Source organism: Sarcophilus harrisii, chromosome 6 (assembly GCF_902635505.1).
Source record: "Sarcophilus harrisii chromosome 6, mSarHar1.11, whole genome shotgun sequence".
In the NCBI taxonomy this organism is placed as follows: Eukaryota; Metazoa; Chordata; class Mammalia; order Dasyuromorphia; family Dasyuridae; genus Sarcophilus; species Sarcophilus harrisii.
This window is the reverse complement of record NC_045431.1, coordinates 52,191,293-52,213,258: the sequence shown is the minus strand read 5'-3', so window position 1 is coordinate 52,213,258 and position 21,966 is coordinate 52,191,293. Positions and strand designations below refer to the sequence as shown.

Genomic DNA, 21,966 nt, shown 5'->3' with positions numbered 1-21,966 from the left:
TTTGCTGCTCTCACAACAAAAGACAGAGAATGGATATGTTTTTATTGCAGATCCATCTCGTGTGCTATGGTCGACAAAGTACTATGGCGGAGAAGAAGCCCCCTGGCCCAGGAGTCCTAAGGTTGAATCTTAGTCCTAGCTCTTCCAGGAATTAATTAATATTAATTATAATTATAATTAATATAATTATACTATTATAAAACAGATAAGGCATTAATAAATTAATTAATAATTCCAGGAAATAATTAATTTTCAGCAAGTGTCACCATTCAGAGGAAAGCCACCGATTCACAACAGCAGTCCAATGAATGGCCAAAATCTCCTTGCGGTTTTTGCCCCGTGTCAGAATCCAGCAAAATCATTTTCAGGTTCCTGTTCTGACTCAGAAACCCGGAAGCCTCAACAACTCCAAACGAAAGGATACAAGGTAAATCTCGGTCCTTGTTCTGAGACAAGAGCCAGAAATTCCGGCTGTGGAAGGTATTACCCAACTATGATAATAAGAAAATTCCCTGAAATATTTCAAGCATTTATTTCCATATCTTACCCAATTTTACTTGGGAGATAGATAGTCATTGTGCCGATTATTAAAGGCCACAGACAATGTAATTCTGATTCAAGGTTGCTAAGCAATAAACCCCCATCAAGATACAACAAAGGCAAATTTCCAAGTGGAACACTTCAAATGTATTGCAAAATGTACAGCATTTATTCACATACAGACAAAAAGGCACAATTCTACTAAATATTTCAACAACAACAACAACAACAAAAAAAATACAGCTGTTTTCAACTAGTTTTATAAATACTTCCAAAAGGGAAAGGAGGAGGGAGGAGGGGAAGAGAAATAATAAATACAGGATTGGGCCATGTAATATAAAATAGTCATCTCTACATATACTTTAATTTCTGATTTTCTCTTCATGCACCTTTTTTTTTTTTTGTAAATTTTAGCTGAATGGACACCAAGCTAGGCACATAGTGAAAAATTTTCTGTACAAGGATTACAAATGTAATGACAGATTTGTCCATTTTAAAATAAGTTTTGTACATGACATATATAACCCTTCATTTAGATTTCTGTTTTTGTTTATAACCTAACAAATGACATTCCAGGCAACTTTACAAAAGTTTAACTAGCCTACATTTGACGTAATACACTGATCATAATGAAAGATATTTCTTGGTCAGTATGCACGAGGAAAGGTAAAACTGAGGGGAAGGATGGGGCCTTGTTAAATGGTTTTTATACCAACAGAATGCATGAAGGGTGATTTGGGTTAGCCACTGCCATATTTGGGGATTCTTCCTCAACAGAGTACACCCAGCATGACATGAAACTAACTTGCACAGCTTATACTGCTATGAATTCGTGCTCTATACCATTTTGCAGTTTGGGGCAGGAATTTTTTTTTTAAAGCGTGGGGTAGCTTTTTGTGGTTTTTCTTTTTCTTTCCTTTTTTTTTTCCTTTTTTTGTTTTTTTTTTTTTGTGTGTTTTTTGTTTTTTGTTTTTTTTTTAGTTTTTTGGTTCAGCATAACTTGGGAACATTTGAAAGCTTTTCAACCTAAACATGGGGAATAAAACAGATAAGGCATTATTTCTGCACAAAACTAGCATTCATAATAGTGCAAATGAATCTGGTACCTCTTAAAATGGTGAGAGGTCATTACTAGCATCAAATTTAGGTTTTCTTTCTATGGCTTTTCAAATTATCCCTCTACATATTCAGCCTTCACCCAGAGATGTTGCTGTAGTCAAAAGTTAAGTCAACTATAGAATCTACCTTCTCCTTTTTCCAGGAAAGGGTTTATGTTCATATGCAAAAGAAAACAACCTGCTTTAAGTCACTCACCCTAAGAGTGAACAGAAAATCCCAATTCACCAAAACCCTCTGAAATCTGCAACAACATGCTTATCAATACATGAGTTTGTTAAAAGGAAGCTCCTCCCACCCCCACCCCCCTCACCCCTTGTATTTCAAGAACAATTCAAGTCAATCTAAATTTAGGTTATCCAGCTCCCCCCCCTTCCCCAATTATCTATTAAAATATACTTGGAAAGTTAAGACAGTCTGAAAATGTAACACAATGGGGATGCATTTGATAACTTGCATAGCAAGATGTAATTCAATATGCCTTTTTTGTTGACAACCATCTGGAAGACTTAGAAGTTAACTGCAGAATTTAATCATTTAAAATATCAGAGTTTTGCATCCTGCCCAATGGAGGCAGATGTGTACATGAATTAAAAATGTGAATACTGAGATTGATATTGTTAGGAGCAGTCTTGGGGTAAGTGGCTGGGATTGGGGGCGGGGAGAAAGCAAGGCTTGTTCCAAATGCCCATAATTTCTAAGCCTTGTTGCTATTTAAACTTTCCTTCTCTGAATTTGACTTACGAGTACACTGAATTCCAAAGAAAATTTACATGACCCTAACACTACCCACTGTCTTGTTACATATGCACTGTACCGAGTGCAAAAAAGAAAACATTACTCAAATGAAATGCTAAATTTATTATTATTGCTGATAATTTACTTACTAGTTATTGCCATTTGCAATTACAAAGTCCAACTTATGAATTAGTATCAGCTCTCGTCAGCTACAAAATCTATTTCAGGACAGAATGCAGTCTCTTTCCTGCATAGGTCTGAATAAAGAGCTAACTGCAACTTATTGCCTTTTTATTTTTATTTTATTTTTTTGTTTTCAAAAATATAGATATGTATATTTAACCTATTTAGCTAGGTCCTTTTATTATTATAATTATTATTTTCAAAGGAATCCTTTAGTGTTGGAAGCCTGGATTCCCCAACACAAACCATTAGTGCAAACCTGATTGCCAGGCCTTTCAGAGTTCACCACTCCTGCCAGATCTTAGCACAGTCCTGCAGGAAGCTCACCTGCCACGGGAGCTCCGGCCCGGCTGGGGGGTAATGGTAGGGAAGGTGGAATGTCGGGAGGACGATGAGCAAACGGGGCCCCGGGTGCCCTTCTGCCCCTACACGAAACTGCCCGGGCGGGGGTGCACGCCCCTGAGGGCGGCCGTCCGGAGCCCAGGGCGCGGGCGCCCCCCCGGCGAGGCCGGTCCCGCCGCGCGGCTCTGGGCCAGAGCACAAACAGGACCGCGAGGGCCACCGTCATCCAGGCAAAGTAGTTTAATGGGCGACGCCGCGGCGCGACAGTTTTTCAAGGACTACGTTCTGACTTTGTACACACAGGGAATCAAGAGTTTGTGCTTTGGGTGAATCGGGGCGGGCGAGCGGGGCTGAGCGGGACCGCCAAGAACCTGGCCCTTCTCTCACCTATTTCATTCTTAGTGTTTGACTCAGGGTTCCGGCTCTAGCAGCGTCTCGGACAAAATCTGCTCTCGTGTTTCCTCAACGAGTTGGAAAAAAGAACATTTAAACTTCTCACAACAATGAGTTATAAATGACTTTGAAGAAAAAACAAAACAAAACCTGTTGTCCCCAGTGCAAGTAAACATGTTTGTACAGCTCCGGACGCCCCCGACCCCGCGCATGGGCCGGGAGGACGCCCCCTCTCCCACACCGGCCGCCAGCCCGCGGGCGTCCTCGGCGGGCGGCGGCGACCCTGTTGCCCCCGTGTCTCGGGCCGTCCCCGCATCAGGAGGCGAGGATGCTCCTCCTGATGATGTCCGTCCTGCGGGGGATGGTGCCGTTGGCGCCGAGCCGCTGCTGCCGGCACTTGTCCGAGGCCTCGCTCTCCGAGTCGCTCATCTCCGCGTCGGGGAGGTACCCGTCGTTCTCACTGTCCGGTTTTAGCTTGCTGCGGGCCCTTTCCTTGGGCGCAGCCCTGGCCACCCCCAAGTAGGGGCAGGTGGGGCGCGGGCGGCAGGCCTCCTCGGGGGCCTCCCCCTGCTGCTGCTTCTCCCCCTTCTTTGGAATTCGGAACCCCCCCCAGTTCTTCCCTGGGCTGGCAGGCGTGGTAGGCACTTTGGCTGCGGTCCGGTTACAGCTAATTCTGACCAGAGACCCGTTGCATTTAGGCACTAAGTCCTTCCGCGTGCCCGGGGCCGAGGGCCCCATCCCGGGGGGGTTCGCGGCCCTCTTGTTCTCGGCCGGCCTCTGAGTCGGGTCCGCGGGCCTCAGAGGCTTGGGGGTCTGTCTGGGAGGTTTGAGGTCCCCTTTGATGAGCTCGCACGGGGAGCGATTGTCCCTCCTCTTCTGGTGGTCCGACAGCACCAGGCCGTTCTTCTGCTGGGCTTCGGCAAGGGTCTTTTCAAAGTCCAAGAAGGCCTCGGGGATGTCGGCCCCTTCCTGTCTGCAGCTGAGGTCGGCCTCCTGTATCAGGGACCGGCCCTCGCTCTCGGGGCCCCCCGGAGGGCGCTTGGGCGGCTTCTTCAGGGAGCGGACCAAGGAGGGGCCCATCTGCTTCCTGAAAAAAGCCGAGTGCCATTTGAGGTCCTCGATCTTGGGGGCATCGGGACCCACCGAAGGACTATTAAATAAAAGCATGTTTTCCAGTGAGGAGGAGGAGGAGCAAGAGGAAGAAGGCACACCTAAAAACAAGAAATGACAAAAGATTAAATCAGAAGCTGGTCCAGAAGAAAAAAACCCCAGACTTGGCAACAAATGCCTATATTACAACTCTCCCACCCACTTTTGTCGAGCAGATGGAAAGCCCCTGACTATTTTTTAAAGTAAAGAAAATAATAAATTTTCATATCAAAAGAGAGAAGCTGACCTACCTTCCGATTCTCCTCAAGTTTAATTTGCATAAAAGCATGGCTCTACCCTATTTTCTATAATAGCTGCAACTCAGACAAGCTCACTGGCAACAACTACCCTTCTCAAGGATAAACACCGTCATTTTTTCCCCTCACCCATAATAGTAATTTAACTTGATTTTGTAAAGTAAGGAGCATCCTTTTAGACACTCATAGGGGATCCAAGCGACAGACTTTGAAGATGTATTCAATCCTAACTGCTCCACTTGGGTTATGTTATTAAGACTGTAAGATTTGTCTCTGCATCAATCTTGCAGACTTTGACACAAACCCATCTTCATACGGCATGTGAACAAATAGGAAAAATGAGGGTATTGGGGGGGCCGAGGGGAAACTGAACAAAGCAGAACAGAACTAATCACAGAGTCCTCAACAATACTCAATTGCTCGCCTCTGGTTGTCCTTCTGTTCTCCCCTAAATGGGATAAAGTCCATCCTCTCCTAGCCACAGAGCCCTTGGCGTTCCCCATCCCCCGTCTCCGTGTCCAAGACGCCCCTGCCGCTCCCCCCACCTGCTCCAAGGGCTGCCTTACTCAGGGGAGAGGCTCGCTTGATTAAGACCAGCACCCTGGCTGATTCTGCAGGTAGGACCCAACTCACAGCGCTGGGTCAGAGCTGCTCATTCTGGACATGTCTGCTCCCCCCCAGGACCAAATCTTGGTGATAACTGGACTGTAACTACCACCAACCAGCTGAACCCTGCCAGACGTTTCCTTAATTGAAATATCATCAGGGAAAAGAGAAACATCTTAAATCAGACGTCCCAGCCCCTGGGTCTTTTAGGAGAAGTCCCATCTATTTTGGCTGGATGGATTTCACTGGTGCAACAAACTGTCTCTTCCTCAGGAAGCTCCCTCTACTAATGTGATCAGTGCAGAGGAACCCTGGCTCTAGCCTTCTGGGAGTGTTGGGGGGACCCCAGCTCTAGTCTTCTGGGAGTGTTGGGACCCAAGGACCCAGAAGGCAAGTGCAGAGGGACTCCTGGCTCTAGCCTTCTGGGAGTGTTCAGACATGATGACCCGGAAGGCAAGGGCAGCTGGTTCTAGGGACTACCTTCCACGGCCTCTCTATCTCCTCACCCTGCTAATGAAGCACCGTGGTCTGCTTTGAAGGTCCCCTGCCCATTCAGCAGACTAATTCTGCCTAACACAGTCCCAGCTTTCATCAAGCTCCCTGAGTGAAGCCCAAGTAGTGTGGCCCAGCTGCTTTGTTTTTGGTCTCTAAGTTTTAACCTGAGGTCAACGAACTTAGATGGTTGTTTTGAGTTTTGAGGGGGTTTTTTGGGGAGAGGAGGTTTATACCTCTGTTTTCCTATAATTGACTTTCTTTGAATTCCCATAGGAATTTTGAAACATTTCCAGAATAGTTTTGCAGGTTTTACAAAACTGTCAAAGGGTTCCATCACACAAAAAAGGTTAAGAAATCTCTGCACTAAGAAGTGCTGGTTCTTGATTTTCTTGGGAGTCTGGGTACTTTTTCTTTTGTTTTCCTTTAATTATATGCCTAGAAGACTGAAGATGTGAAAGTAAAATGGGAAAAAAAAAAAAAAAAAAGTGTCCAGAAGCATTTATACTTCACTCTCTGCAGCATCCTAGACTAGAGGTAATCTATTTTTCAAACATAACCAGCATGGGTTTTTACCTCATAGTGAAGTAAAAATGTGTTTTCCTCTTCTTCAATGTGTAATATATTGAAGCACTCCTGAATACAGACATATATTGCAAGACTGCTTGAAAACACATACTAACCTAGTTATAAGCCTCCCTTGCCCTATTAATAACCCAAGCTATGAAATGTGAAAAGCTGCCTACAATAGCCATGAAAAATGACTCTTAAGTGAAATCAGATGAAAATGTATTTTACAAGTGTTTTTTTTATAGGCAATCACTCACTCTTTTAATACTTAACAATAGTGACAAAAAGCCCTCTAGTAATACAAATGCTGAGAGACAATTGGGGCAGCTAAGTATCTGCTGCAGTAAAAGGAGTAGTCTCTAAATCAGACTCTTATATGAGGATTATTTACATAGGCATACAAGAGCAAAATATAAAATAAAATTATATTTAATATTTCAACAAAACCCATTCTAGTTCACTTTATCTACTGCATAGCCCATTCCATTCTGTCCTTGGAAATTTTTGCTTTAATATCAAAAAACCACCTTAGATTTTTCAACTTATATTCCCCTTTTAGCTTCAACCAAAACAAGACTATCTTCAGAACACCACTTTCCTTACAATTTTCTCTACTGGAGGCCATCCACCTACCTCCTCTTTCCAACTCTCAGCCAAGAGAAGGGATTGGCGTATTTCTTGCTTCCCAATGGTGCCCCAATGTCACTCTTTTACCAATAACCAATGTTTGATATAATTTCTGATATGATCTCATTCCCTACACTAGTGGCCTTTACCTCACCAATATTCAGTGTTTTATAAGTAGTTTTAAAGCATATTTTGCAATTTTCTTCTCTATCCTTTTCCAGTCAACATCCCTGTGGACCTTCAACATTCATGTTAACAACTCCTCTAAGAATCTTATTTCCAACAACCTTTCCATACTACTAGTATGGAAATACTTTAGACCTCAACTTATTTTAGAACAATACTACCTCCAAGATCCAAAGTTTTTAAATTCCACTTTGACCACAATCTCCAATTTCTACACTTAATTGTTCTTATTCACTATAAACCTAGTTTTTATCCTAACTGGATTTCTAGGATCTGTCTTGTCTCTCTTCTCCCAAAGACTCTCTCCTAACTCTAGTCTCACTTACCTCCATACTCATCCTTAAATCCAACGTTTCACTTGTTATTTATTACTTACTCTAGGATCCTTTGCCCTTTTGACGAGCCATTTCCAACTTGTGAATCCTCATCCTTCATCTCTAGTTTCACTCATGATTGAGGCCATTCTCTTACCAACTCAGCTCAAATTCTATTCTACTTAAAACTCTTCAATATCATCACCCATCTCTTTTCCTTTCCTCTGGTCACAAGACAGATCTACATTCACTCAGGTGAATCCCTTTCCTTCCTATCAGTTCTTTGATCCCAATCTCCAATGGTTCCTAATCATTATCCTCCAACTCTGATCAAGTCTTTTCAGTCTTAAAAGAGCTTTCTTTTTACCCATCTATTCCTTCTTTCCTATCATTTTCATTAAACTTTTTGTCAGCTATACCTAATACCTCCACTTTCTGACTTTCCATCCTCTTCCTAACATAAGACACAATCCAAGCTATTAAAATTAATTTCTCCCAAATCAAAAAAATCAAATATGCCATATTTTTGGTATATGTCAGTGGATCCATTTGTGTTATCTACAATCTAGCTGTTAATCGTTTGCTTTGTCCTAAAGAAGGAGTCTTTTTAACCCAATGGGAGAAGTGTGATACGATGAAAAGTACCTGTGGCCTGGGAGTTTATAATCTGGGATCTACTTCAGAATCTATCATTAACTTGCTATTGATCTCGTGAAAATAATTTAACCTTTCTGGACTTGTTTTCTCATCAGTCAAATGAAGGAGATGGATTAGATACTCTCTAAGGGACATTCTACGTCTTCTCTACCTCTACTTTCTCTCTTCCGATACAGTTATTCCTTCCACAGCATGACTTTCCCCATCACAGTTTTGATAAATAGTGAGTTGGCATAAGAAAATGAATAGGAAATTTGGAAGGAGTTTTGCAGAGGCCACAGACAGCACACAAAGGCCAGCAGAAATTGTTTAGAAATTCAGAGATGCCCAAAATATATAGGATTGTGTAATCAACCCCAAATTTACAGTAAAATACTGTAAACATCCCACAAAAGAAAAAGAAAATTCAGATTTCTTCTCTGGTCCAGAGAGAAGGCCACACACAAAATTTGATGTAGGTTTTCCAGATCACAGAGGCACTACAACCCTAAGCCCCCCAATGTGAAAGGAATGGCTGTATATTCTTCATATGTCAAAGACATCATTTTTCTTGGGCTCAGATCTGGTCAGGTCACTCATTCTTTTCAGAAATATTTAGTGGCTTCCCACTGATTGCCAGCTCCCTAAAATCCAAATATCTTTGCTTATTGCTTGGCCTTTCACAGTCTGGCACCATGCTACTTGTCGAGCTCTGTGTCACGTAGAACCTGAATTTTATACTCCAATCAAACAACTGATCTCATTCCCCAGATATACTTGAGTTTTCCTGCCTCTGTGATTCCGTGGATGCTCTTCCCTATGCCTGAAGTCTTTTCCTTTCCTTCTTTGCCAGTTAATTTCTATTCACCCTTTAAAGCTAAATTCAAATACTTAACACCCCCCACCGTTTAGCTCCCCTCATTAAAACTCTTCTAGTATCCGAATCATCACTTTATTTTGCAACTTTCTAATATGAGCATCCTAAAACATGTATTAAAATTATCCGTTACTTATCACCTACTAGAAGACAGGGACAATATCTTCTCTGGACCTCCCTTTCCCTCAGAACCTGGCATGATATTCTGTATACGGCAATGGAGCATAAGTTTATACAGCCAGACAGACCCCCTTTTATATAAGCTACCCTAGTTAAAGGAACATCACTTTTAAGTTTTACAGCTAAAATGCATCCTTTGTGAATGTTAACAATAGCCAGAAATATCTACGAGGTGTTAGTTTTGGGGAAGGAAAGTCAAAATTTGCTATTGAATTAATACTACTGAAGGCCAATACTTTGAGGGTGTGGGTGACAACACCATTAGTCCAATTAATATGTCTCTTTTCCCCCCAGGGAGCGGGGTAGAAGAGAAATACTTAGATTACCATTAGGCACATTTTGCTGCACAGTACTCGATAATGTTGGCATGCGTCACAGTTTGGACTTCAGTTTTAAAATGTGTAAGATGGCCATGTGCTACAAGCCAGGCTTACTCAAATGCCCGTGTAAAATTACCTCTGATTTGTCTTAAGCAGAATGAAGAAAAGAACAGAAACCTTTAGAACAGGGGTTCTCAATTCTTTTCATGTTATGAACCCCTCTGACAATCTAGCAAAATCTATGGAGTCCTACATATAGTGTTTTCAATGCATAAAATAAAACATAAGATTACCAAACAACCCAATTATACTGAAATAAACTTTCCCATCAAAGTTTATGGGATTCCTGAAATCTAGATAAGAACAAAAAGAAATATATGGACTATATATCCATTAAAGATTAAAACCCCAAAGGTTAATTTTTTTTTAAATTTTGTCAATTTTCTACCAAGTTGGATCACCTTCCCATAGCAAAATCTTTACTTTAAATATAAAAAGTCTCAGTTCTAAGACAGATTCTTACCACAGGATAGAGAAAACCCAATGAAAGGGGCAATTTCTATCAGGCAGGCTTCTGGAACTCTGAGGGCTTTCATACATACCTGAAACTCTTTCTTGTTCCAAAAGCTTAGTGTAAAGATTGAATATCTGCTCTTGGACCTTGCACACAGACCGTTTAATCTTTTCCCTGCGAGTCACCATGTACGTGAGATTCCGAACCTAGAATGCAGACAGAACAGACTATCAGGAACGCTTTCCTGCAGCACTAACGAGGATTGCAAGATTGCCTGCCAGAACAAAGGGGTGACACTAAAGGCTTTACATTTTTAAAAGGCGCTCTAATCACTCTGGAAAAGCCCTCCTGGGTTGCTGGCCCTGGTTCCCCCTCATTTCTCTCTGCAGCAGAACACGGCTGGGGAGGGGAGCTAGATTGTGGAAAGGGCCCTCAGAGCACTAATGAGTACATGTCCTGCCTCCTACCGTCCCCCATCACCACACTCGGAAAGACTTCAGATACAGGATCATGGAACCTTGAAGGTTAGTACACCGGGACTGCCCTCCAATTGCCAAAGGACTCTTTTCCCTTTCCTGCTATCTCCATTTTCAGAGCTCTCTAAAAGTTTCAAAGCTAAAAATCTAGCACCGAGACACCCGATGTCTGCTTGGCCAGCACGCTGAGACCCAACGAGACTGAGACAGTTATGGGGTTGGGGGTGGCTGAGAAGGAACCCACAAACAAGATGCCCCTGTGCATCGCCTGCTGGATTCTCCATTAAGTGCCAGGGATCTAAGCAATGCTTACAGGTGTGAGACTGCCGGCATGCTCGCGCACCATTACAGGTCAGAACACAGGGGGTCTTACCTCCAGCTTTGCCAGCAATTTGCCACATGAGACAGTCCAGCTCTGTGTGTCCAAGCACTTCAGCTTGGGCAATGGAGGAGATAATGCTATCTTGTTCTCCTCCGGATTCCTTTGTTAGCCACTGAGAAGCACATCCAAGTGCCAAGAGTCTTATTAGGAGAACCCTCCCCTCCCCCTCAATTACTGGGCTCAGCTACAAATCAAATACCCCCTACCGATGTCTGGTTCCAAATCACACCTCACTGGACTTCCTCAGCCTTGCAGCACTGCACACCCTGGGATTGGTCCCCCAGCTTTTAAACCCTCACCTCTAATGGCACTTTAGAGCTACAAGCGGAAAAGGAGCAGACCTTGGCTAGCGACGCTCACTTTGTGACTGGGAGAACTGATTTATTTTAAAACCATTCCATGTTTAACATACTGCTCCCTAAGTTCTGTAAAAACCCACAGCATAGTCACTGACATTAAACCTTTCAGGGGGAAAAATCTCAAAGGCCCTCCTCCGCTGCAATCTCCGTCACACCAGCCCTGGCCCCTCAGTAAGCCTGCCCAGCAGCGGGCACAAGACAAGGCAATCCTGTGTCCATCCTCATCATTTGACTCACTCACGCTCCCACAAGGCTGCTCATCTGACTCTGGAAACGACTTCCTCAAACTACTCAATTTAAATGGCCAGAGTAACTCAAAGGTTACAGACCTTGCCATTCGGTCCTACGATGCTAATGTAAACTGCATAAAAATATTCATCTGGGACGCTCTGTATTATGTAGGCACGTCTCCTAAAGCTCATCTGAAGTGATAATGTTGAATCATTATGTCATGGCCCATGACCAATAATCAGATCATTCTGCCCCTTTGTTATTCTACTTAGAATTCTCTGAACTTGAGCCAAGGACTTCTTAGTATCAAATCAAATAAATAAATAATGGCTTTTCCCCTGACCCTGCCTCAAGTTTCTTTTAAGGAATCCTCTTAATTAAATTTATACACACAACTGTGTATGTTTGTACATATGTACAAATATGTGTGTATGCGTTATGTATGTGTGTATAGACATACACATACATATCTGTTGAGAATGTGTGTATACAAAGAGCAAGAAGAATCAGTCTCACCAGTAAAAAATGAGTTATATCCCTTAAGTATAACTAGCCTTGATTAGAAGTATGCTTCTTCTATCACAATCATAATTCTAGGTAAAGTTAATAATTTAAAGTTCTTTGTAAAAAAAAAAAAAAAAATCTTAGTAAATATTAAGAGTCTCAGAAGATAAATGTAAAAGGTTTATAAGCCCTATAAAAATATATGTGAGATTTGGGAATGAAGCTTAAGAAGAAGTAGGAATCAAAGCCCTTTGGGGAAGAGAAGCATAAATGTAAATGGGATCAGGAGAAGACATCTTTTGCTTAAGAGAGCGGCTATATACACAAGTTCACTGACTTGGGATGATCTGTAAAGGTTATCACATTTAAATTCTGTGTGTAGTTAGTGAGATCTTATATAAGTAGCTGTATTTCTGGAAATTACCATAGAAAATGGTAGCTATGGAGAATGCAGATGGCCACAGTCCTCTTAGCCAGAATTCTTCCTTTTTGTTAATCTTTACAATAGCCAGGCTCCTCTTCTCTCTAGCCCCCAGCCCCCACCAAACGTGAAGAACTCAGGGGCTAAATTTGAAGTTGCTATAAATCTTCCCTCTCCTTTATTCCCATACTTATTACCCTGTGATAAACCAGACTACAGAAAGTGGCCAGAAGAGAAGGGCCTATCTAATTTTCAAGAATAACAATGAACCTCTAAAAGAGTTTAATGTGCCTCAACCTAACATTTGCTCTGAGCTTTACTACCATAATCCATCACAATCTTCAGAACCTCAGCAAGAAATCCTCTCCATTTCCAAACATAAGCTGGGCCCTCACAACTCTGATCCCCGTGTTTGGAATTTCCCTCCTCATCCTTTCGGATGCTGCCTGCTCCAGGAAGCCTCCAATAACCTTCCCATGTCACCAAACTTAGTCTCTCACTCGAACGCATTCATCACGTGCTCCATCGTCATCTGTGTGATGGAGTATTGCTAACTGTCAACATTCCATCCTGTTCTAAATTACAAACTTCTCGGGCAGAAACCGCGTCTTCATCCTGACCTTTTCTCTCTGCTCGTCCCTAGGAGCACCTGGGACAGGGCCGTGCACAGGGCAGGAGAGTAGATCTGTCTGTGTGCTGGTGGGGAGGGCCTTTGCTCTCCATCCTTCCCACAAGACCTGGCTCGCCGGGCCCCTCTCGCTTTTCCCGACTTGCCCCAAGTCTCTCCCTGACTTCTCCTCTTCTCCTCCCTCTCTCCATTCTCATGCACATGTGTCCCAGCAAACAAGAAGAGTATGGAGGAAGGGACAGGGGAGACTGTGTAGGGGAGCTCCGGCTCGGCCCTCGCTCAGCCAGCCTGGAGCCCGAGCTCCGAGCGAGCGCAGGGTGAAGGCGTCCCATGCTGGCGGAGCAAGCCCTCTGTCTACAAGAAGATGTCTCTGAGCCGGAAAAAAGAATCATCGAACGGTGAGAGCGTCTACTTGGTAAGTGACAGAGCCAGATAAAGCCTCCTTCCAGTCGCTCACTTGCCGCTCACTCTGAGAAAACACCACCGTGGCCTCCTACTTCGTGTCTGCGTCTCACAGAACCAGACTCTTCCATGAGGCAACCACCACGAAACTACTAGTCAAAAGGGCCTGCGCGTGGCTGTGCGAGTGTGAGCTGCAGCAAGGGCGACCACAAGGGGAGCCCCGGCCTGCTCCCACTGGGGTGCGGGAGGTGGCCATGGGCTATGGCGGCCCACACCCTACGCGGATGCCCACAGGCGCAGCCCTCGCCCGAGCCGGCGTGAAACGCTACGTGTCATGTTCAAATGGACTCCGGGAATTTAAACACATTTAACTTGGGCTGCCATTAAACATAGAGCTCCTAACTGAAAAAACACCACCAAGATTTGCCTAACAAAACTGCATCCTTAGGAGATAATCGGACTGCTTCCCCGTTTCTAGAAGACAGGTGACAGCTCTACTGTTTGTAATAACTAGGGACAGATGTGGCTGGGGCTGTTAGTGCTTGATTTTTGGATTCTGAAAAGCCTCCATTCTAGTTTGCCCCAGGACTGATATCTGAAAAAGCTGTTTTTTGTTTTTCATTCTGATCAACTGATGTACAACTGTCAGCCTCAAAGTTCCTCAAGTCTCTCAGGATCTTTAATCCCGTAAATAAGCAAGCCGCCAGAAATTCAAGATGAGCCCTGACCTCATGGTGGGCCTGATTGGCCGGTTACCCTTGGTGTCATTCCACTTTAAAAGTAACACTGAAGATTCCAAAAGAGGGTGTTTAGAATTTAATCACATATGAGTGTTCACCTGCTGAGTAACTCAGGAACAGGAAGAAGGCAATACACCACAAGCATTTTCTGTAATTTTATTTTGTGGTGATTGTAAGACAGATACAAGCCAAACATTGGGGTTCTCACCTCCTTCTCCTCCCAAGGACTAGCTGACAGCGAGTGCTCATGCTCCCAGCCTACAGCCCGGGGGTCCGGGTCCTGGCCTGGCGGCTTCCCGCGTCTCACGCTAACATCCCTCCTTGCCTCTCGGGATCATGCCGGGGAGGTCCGGGCGCTGCTCCCGGGGGCGCAGGGGACCAAACACCGGCTCCCTTCCAGCCTCACCTGGGCTGACTCAGGGACAGGGCCCCCAAGCCGACAGGAGCTGGCCCAGCCTCAGGGGCCATCCCAGATGGCATGGGGGCCACGGCCAGGGCTCACCGCCCCTGCGACTCACTCTCACTCTCCAGTCACTTTTCCCTCGAGCGCAGTCCTTCCTGCTGCCTGAGCCTCCCAAGGACCCCAGCTGGCCCGGAAAGCAGGGGGCTGGCCGCTCTGGCACCGAGGGGGTGGGCCTGCCTCCCCGGCCTGGCTCAGCCTCTTCATGCAACCCGTCCGGCCCAGCTCTCCCCGCCTCTCTCAGAGCCCAGGGAAAGCAGCGGGGAGAGCGCCCACCGGGCCCGGCCGCCCTCGGCCCTAGGAGGGACGCCTGTCGCAGGTGAGGGGCTAGCCGCTATGTGTAGCATTCAAACATCCACGCATGCAGTGGGAGAATCCTGTTTATAATGACACTAAGCATTAAGGGGGTTCCCAACTCCTCAGCAGCCCCGGGCCATCCGTCCTTGCCTCCCTCCCTGCCCGGGACCCTCTCCCTCCTTCCGCATCCAGGCAGCCGAGAAGCAGAGCCGGCCACAGCAGGGGAAAGAACACGAGCGCGCCCCTGCGCAGCCCCATGGCTGTGTCCGTCAGACTTCCCAGCCGGACAGGCGCCTCGGCTACCACTGTAGTGTAAGGAAAAGCTCTGAGGAGACCCCTGGTCATCCCCCGGGCTCCAGGGACCGCACAGAGGGAGGGGAGGGGCCGGGAAAGGCCCGAGGGGCGCAGGGACTCCTATTCTCACTCTAGGGCAATCGTGGACACACCCTCAGAGTCCCAGCTCATCCCGAAACCCCCGCCACAAAATGGATGCAGGTGTGAAAAGAAATGAAATCGCTCGCTCTGTGCGAGGGACGACAGCAGGCTGGCTAGGCTGCTCCCTACAGGGTGTCGGTGTCAATTATTACCCTCTCCAAGTCCTGCCGGAGGTGGGTGAAAAGCTGCAGCCTCCGAAACAAGACGTCCTGCTCCCGCTTGGCCAGATTGTCCTCCTCGTCCCTCTTCGGGGTGATGAGTGGCTTGTTGAAGTTCACCTTCCTCTTCAGCTTCCAGTACTGGTACAGGAAGTCCACCACCTCCTCGGGCAGCCGCACGGCCCGCGCCACGTCCAGCAGGTTGACGAAGGTGTAGAACTCGTCCTCCAGCTGCTGCAGCTTCTGCTTGCGCAGGCTGACGCGATGCGCCTCGGCCTGGTTTTGCGCCAGCCCCTCGAAGGGCTGCAGGTGGCCCAGGGGTGAGCCGGCGGCCGCAGCGCCCTCAGCGGCCCCCTCCTCCTCCGGCTTCTTGCCGGAGCTGTGCTTGGGGCAGTATGACTTGAACTTGACTTCGTCATTCTCCGCCAGGATCGTCTTCATCTCCAGGCCACGGTCGAAAGCGCAGGTCACGTGGAAGGCCGTGCGGCAATTCTTCACGGAGCACTGAGTGGGGAGGAAGGGAACAACAAAGGGTTACTGAGCAGCTGGACACTGCACGGGACACTGTGGGGAGCAGAAATGAGGGGAGCTTGCCGAGGGTCTGCCTGAGGGAGCTGTGACCCGGCTGGGGACTCTATAAGGACAAAACCTCCATTTCTCAGAGGGGCTTCTCCTACCGTGGGATTTGGGCCTCCAGAAGCTGAAGCTTCCCTTCCTACCTTGGGGCTCGGGCCTCCCTAAATGAGCCTCCCAAAGCGGACGTGACCAAACCCTGCAGGGTCTGACTGCTGCTGCTGCTGCTGAGAACTCCGAAGCAGCTCCTGCGCTCCGGGCCGTGCCTAAGGCTCCTCTCCTCCCAGCCACCCCAGAGCCACACTCAGGCAGATGAGGCTGGGGCTATTCCCAGCCCCAGCTCATCAGGGCGCAAGGCCTGAGGCTGGCCCCCCACTGGGCAGCCCCAGGCAGCTCCTTGGCCGCGGCCCCTGTAGGTGTGCTGCACATTTACCCCAAGGAAGGACAAGGCCCTGGGCTCTGAAGGGAACAGGAAGCGCTTCCTACAGCTCCCTAAGTAACGCACTAGGGTCAAGTCTAAAGCTGGCAACATTCAAGACATGTCCTTGCAGACAGGAAGAAAGCAGACAGAGATTGGGTCAGAAGCTGGGAGAGTGAGGGGACGGTGAAAGGCTGCCCACCTAGCAAAGTAACTGATGTTAATAGAGGGCTTTTCATGAGCTATAAAGCACCTTAGTCCCACCTGATAGAACAATGAGATGACCCAAGTGCTATTATTGTCCCCATTCTGCAAATAAGGAAAATGAATTCTCAGAAAGATGATGTGGCTGGGCCAGGATCACGCTGCCTCCAAGGCCGCCACAGCCCCGCACCCACTGAAGGCAGAGGAGGAAAGAGGTAATCAGATAAGGGGCGAACGGCTCAGAGGGCCTGCAGGAGGCCGGAGCCGCCAGCCCGTCCGTCTGGGCAGCAGCACTCCGCACTGGACCCCCCTCTGGGCACTCCCGGCTGCCAAGGGCAAGGAGGCCAGCTCTTGGCACCCCACTGAGACAAAAAACAAACCAGAGCCGGCCTCCTCTCCCTTCCTCCATCCCCACCTGGGGAGCCCAGGCAGGCCTACGCGAGGCTTTTTAGTACAGGCAATAATCAACAAGAGAAACAATTAGCAGAAGAGAAATGATTACTTTCTTCCCAGCCCAGTCCCGATGGAGGGAAAATCCCTGCTACTCAATAAAGAGAAAAGTCCCTGAAAGAAGGCAGCTTGTGGTGACTGAAGCCGGGCCCTTACAAGCAGCACTGTATTATGGGAGGCCACGTTATCCCTGGAGCCTGCCAGGCCCATAGGGAAGAGAACGGGATCCAATGGCCCTGTGCCAGAAGAAAGCCTTTAATTAAACTCATTCAGAGATCCTGAATTGCATCACGGCACACAGCAGCGCTCAGAGTTGGGTACTTCCTCCAGCACCACCCCCATCACCCGCCCGCCCCAACATTTTAAAGTTTAGGAAATGATTCAAACCCAGCCATGATTCCTTTAGTGATTATGTTTTTTCCTTTTTCCCAGGAGAAAGGAAGCAAAAATCCATACTTGGCTACCCCCAGTTCACAAGAAGCTGAAGCAGGTGTCCTAAAATAAATCTAACTTTCTGTACAATTAATCTCAGTTCCAAGAAATGGGCTGAATCAGCTTCAATGGAAGCATTCACACACCTAGCCAAGCCAGCACCATTTAAGAAGTTAATAATAATTAGAAAGAAAGAAAAAAAAAAAAAAAAAAAAGACTCCCCCTACCCTATTTAGGGCTCGGCTCAGCCAAACAAGAAATAAAAGTGGAAATAAATGGATTTGGCATTTATCTATATCTGATTTAAACTATGCACTGAAGTGCTCTAACCTTCAAAAAAAAAAAAAAAAAAAAATGAATTGCACCAGGATATTTATACAAAACGCTGTAAAGAAACCAAAGAGCTTTCCTTGGGGTTTTCCTGTTCAGGTTGACTCAGCATCCAGATGTCACATAAACGTACAGTACAGCTTTTCCAGCTGCAAGTGTTTCAGAGACAAATCTTTTTTTTTTTTTTTTTTTTAAATAAAATCAATCTAATGTGAAAGGATGTGGAAAACCATTAAAACTTCTTTCTCTCTCTTCTCCAAATTAATGTGCTCCCCATCCCAGCCCAACCCCCAGGAGGAAACAGGAAGAGAAAGAAAAGAAATCAACATCAACAACAATCCCATCCTCCCCCACCCCCCAAAAAAAGCATCAGATCTTCTTTATAAGGGAAGAGAAACTGTGAGGGAAAAAATTCACAAAACTATCTCCCCTAAGTTAAAGTTATAGACTAGAGAGTGATTTGCTGAGAGTCCCAAAAAAAAAAAAAAAAAAAAAAAAAAAGACCTCTCAGAAAGAAATTTGCTGATCTCTATAAGAAAATATCCTTTCTTTTCCTTATTTTCCAGTGCTTCTCCCCTTTCCCCCCTTGCAAAATTAAATACATTCTCAGATGCAGAGGTGCATATACACAGATGTTTACTCACATACACGCATGCAAACTTAACTGATATATATATACACAGTACAGGTTTAAATATGGCGAATACCTAACAACCACTTCTGGATGGTGTCTCTTTTCTCCTTCTACCTTTACCTAGATCGCTGTCTACGTTACACTCAATCTTTCTTTCTTGAAGACTTGCCTTAACCAACTCCTCCACAACCAGCCAACAAACGGACACCCAGTCTTCCCTTGAAGAACAGTGACAGGGAATACCTGTTGAGGCAGCCCATCAAACTTGGATGGTCCCAATTATTAACCGAGTTTGTTCTTATATTAAATCTAAATTTATCTCTCTGAAATTTTCTCCTGCTGCTAGTTCCTCCTTCAAGGACCAGAACACACTAAGACTAATCCTTCTTCACAAGCCAGCCCCTTCAAGTAGCTGAAATGAGCTTTCCAACCTTCTCCTTTCTTTCTGCCTACCGTCCCAATCCAAGCTAATCTCCTCAGTTCTTTCAATCAAGCCTCAATGTTATAGATCTGTCATCTGACCATGGATAGAGGCCCAATCAATGGAGGAGATCTGTTGAGAGAAATATTTAGTAGACCAAAAAAAAGTGACTTTATTGCTTGGAATCACTTTCTTAAAAATCTGTAATCAATTTGCATGTTTGTGAGGTGAGGAGTCCAGGCTGTTCTTACAGCTTGTTAATGTTCCCATTGTTAACGAAGTTAGAATTACGGTGACAGAGAAATAATGACACGAGCTGTCACCCTCCGACCAATGGGCAGCATATGTCAGTGTGCCCCATTCCAACAGTGGGGGAGCCCGCTCCACCATCTCAGGGAGCACAGAGACTCAGCACTTTGCTTGTGGTCCCACAGCAAGGGTCAGTGTCCGAAGTCCCTCCCGACTCCCTTGTGCCCTATGGCCTCTCCTCCTGTGACAGAACATTAACATCAGAAAGTCTATCTGTAAGGAGGCAGCATCAGTCTTTCAAGATCATATATCTGATTCTCTGTCTTTTCAGAGCACCTGGACTCAAACTCCAGCACTGCATGACCTAGTCGTCTTTCACCTAAATGAGTCTCCATTTCTTCCTCCACAAAATGGGCAGACAAGCTCCTTTCTAAGATCCTTCCCAGATCTAAACCTGGATTCCGTCTAATTTATCCAAACTGCAAGCCAACCATTTATCTCCCACAACAAAATCAGCCATTGAGAGACTTTAAATAAATGGCTAATTCTTTTATCAAACAATCGATTATTAAATCATGACAGTGAGGTTTCCTGGAAAGAATAATTACTATTAGAAATCTATTAATTCCCTAGAATGATTTGGGACAAACTGAAGAAGAAATGGTATTTATATATACTAATGGCAGAATTTCCTTCTCATGGTGGTTGTTGCTATGCTAATTTTCACAGAACCATCAGGAGAGAGAAATTTAGAACTAGACTCCAGCACCAACCCGAGCAACTCATAAACCACCTAGACCTGTGCATTTCCCTGACACCAGAAATAAAAAGCCATGCTTTTACAGGCGAGTTCCAAAGAAGCAGACACACCTCCTCTTCACAGCCCTGAGAAGGCCCCAGCTCTGAGGTGGGCAGGTACAGCCGGACAGCAGCAGCCAAAGGGTGAGGAGACACATTGACCAGGACCAGTTCTGGTGGGAACTGGCTACAGAAAATCATGTACTGGGCTGACTTAGAAATTACCCTCAAGTGACAGCTCCGTCACTGGCTGTGATCACACTGTGCTCACGACAGGGATAGAATATAAATTTCTTATAGGCAAAACCGTTTTTATTTTGCTTTTATATCCCCAGCCACAAGTAGAGCGCCTTGTGAATGGTAGGCACCCAATGAATATTTGTTGGCTTTAACTGGATTAGAAATTTCTTGCTCCAACTGAACTTATGGCTTCAGTTTCCAAATTCCAAAATACTGTGAATCTCTCAGGGCTGCAGAATTTGGATGCTCTTTCACATTTATAAAACAAGGACATGATAATAATGGGAATTTATCTAACTCCGATATATCGTAAGGCAAAGAAGCCTGCAAGGAAGTGCCTTTTTGCCAGATAAGCTTAGAAAGTATTGCTCTCATCCAGATATTAACTGAGCTGCCTTAAGTTCCGGCCCTGATGGGGCCAATGACCCTAAGTGCCCTTGAGAGGACAGAGCTAAGGCCGCCCGGGCTCTTGTCCTGGGAGATGCTGTTGATTCTGGGCACTAGAGAGGCTCTCACTGGATCACACTAGATGGCCCTACCCAAAGCACGCCAGCTTATCACCGTCCCTGGAGAGCCCTGGAGTGGCTGACGCTATCGGCCGTTTCCCAGATCTCAATCACGTTTCAGGGCTCCATTGACTCCAGAGCCAAACACCGCGGAGTTCAATAGATCTGCTTTTCAGGTGCTCTGACTCCTTCCCTCCACAGAGACAGTGGAGGATTGCCACGAGCAGCCAACAGACTCTCAAAGAATGGAGGCCAACCTCCTTGTAAGGGGGGGAGGCCGGGGGTGCCCAGGGTTACCCGGGTCAGGCCTGTGCAGAGAAGCCCCCATACCGTCCTCCCTCTTCCAGCCTCTGAGCACTCCGTGCCCACCGCCCTTGCCCAGACCCCAAGCAATGTCCGGCTGCTGTAACCTGGGGCAGCCGGAGCCTCCGGGTCTGCCTCTGCTCTCTTGGGTCCTGACTCCTCCTCTACAAAGGAAAGGCCTGGGCCTCTAATGGCCTCCGCAGCTCTAGTTCATGATCAGCCCTGGTGACAAAGTCAAAGAGGCTGGAGGCTGACCTGGAGCCGGTCCTAGGCCAATCCCTTTCTGTTTTACCATGAAGACTTTATAACTGCTGATGGTCTGCCCAGGGAAGGTGTATGGCCCCAGCCCCTCACTGGGGGCAGTGGTTAAGTCTGTGGCTGGTACCCTGCAGTTAGCCCTGGGGGAGGGTGTCTCAGCCCCTGCCCGAAGGCCCGCCCCTGCCCGAAGGCCCGCCCCTGCCCACCGGCCTTTCCTCTACCATGTGCAGGCGGCTACCAAGGGCTGACTACCTGGATGGAGGCCCCGATCTTCTCATTGCAGAGACTGCAGATCAGCGCCCATCGACTGCTGGGGATGTGAGACACCTTGGTGATGGGCTCCATCTTCTCTGGGCTGCCGATGCTCACCTAAGGGCCAGAGGGGAGAGGACAGACGCGTGAGAAATCACCAAGTCCTCCTCTGCGCCCTCCGGCCTTTCACAGCCGCGAGTGCACAGAGTGAAGGCCCTGCTCCTGAGGGTGGGCAGGAGGGAGCCCAGCATCCCCAGGGCCTCCCTGCCCCACGCCCAGGGAGTGACCAACCCCCAAGGAATGACCAGCACTCAGGGACTAACAGGGCCCCAGGAAGTGACCTGCCCCCAGGGAGTGCGCAGCCC

General features: G+C 46.6%; 1 protein-coding gene across 5 annotated transcripts in view; it reads right to left on the bottom strand.

Annotated features, from left to right (window-relative positions):
- Positions 1 to 686: 686 nt before the first annotated feature.
- JADE1 (jade family PHD finger 1) overlaps positions 687 to 21,966 on the bottom strand; it is a 79,754-nt gene continuing 58,474 nt past the window's right edge. For all 5 annotated transcript variants that reach the window (XM_031944088.1, XM_031944085.1, XM_031944084.1 and 2 more), the window contains 4 exons: positions 21,602 to 21,718; positions 15,528 to 16,037; positions 10,129 to 10,246; positions 687 to 4,523 (listed from right to left, as the gene is read on the bottom strand). In XM_031944088.1, coding sequence (XP_031799948.1) covers positions 3,628 to 4,523; positions 10,129 to 10,246; positions 15,528 to 16,037; positions 21,602 to 21,718 — 1,641 coding nt within the window. In that variant the 3' untranslated portion in view covers positions 687 to 3,627. The remainder of the gene's footprint in view (positions 4,524 to 10,128; positions 10,247 to 15,527; positions 16,038 to 21,601; positions 21,719 to 21,966) is intronic.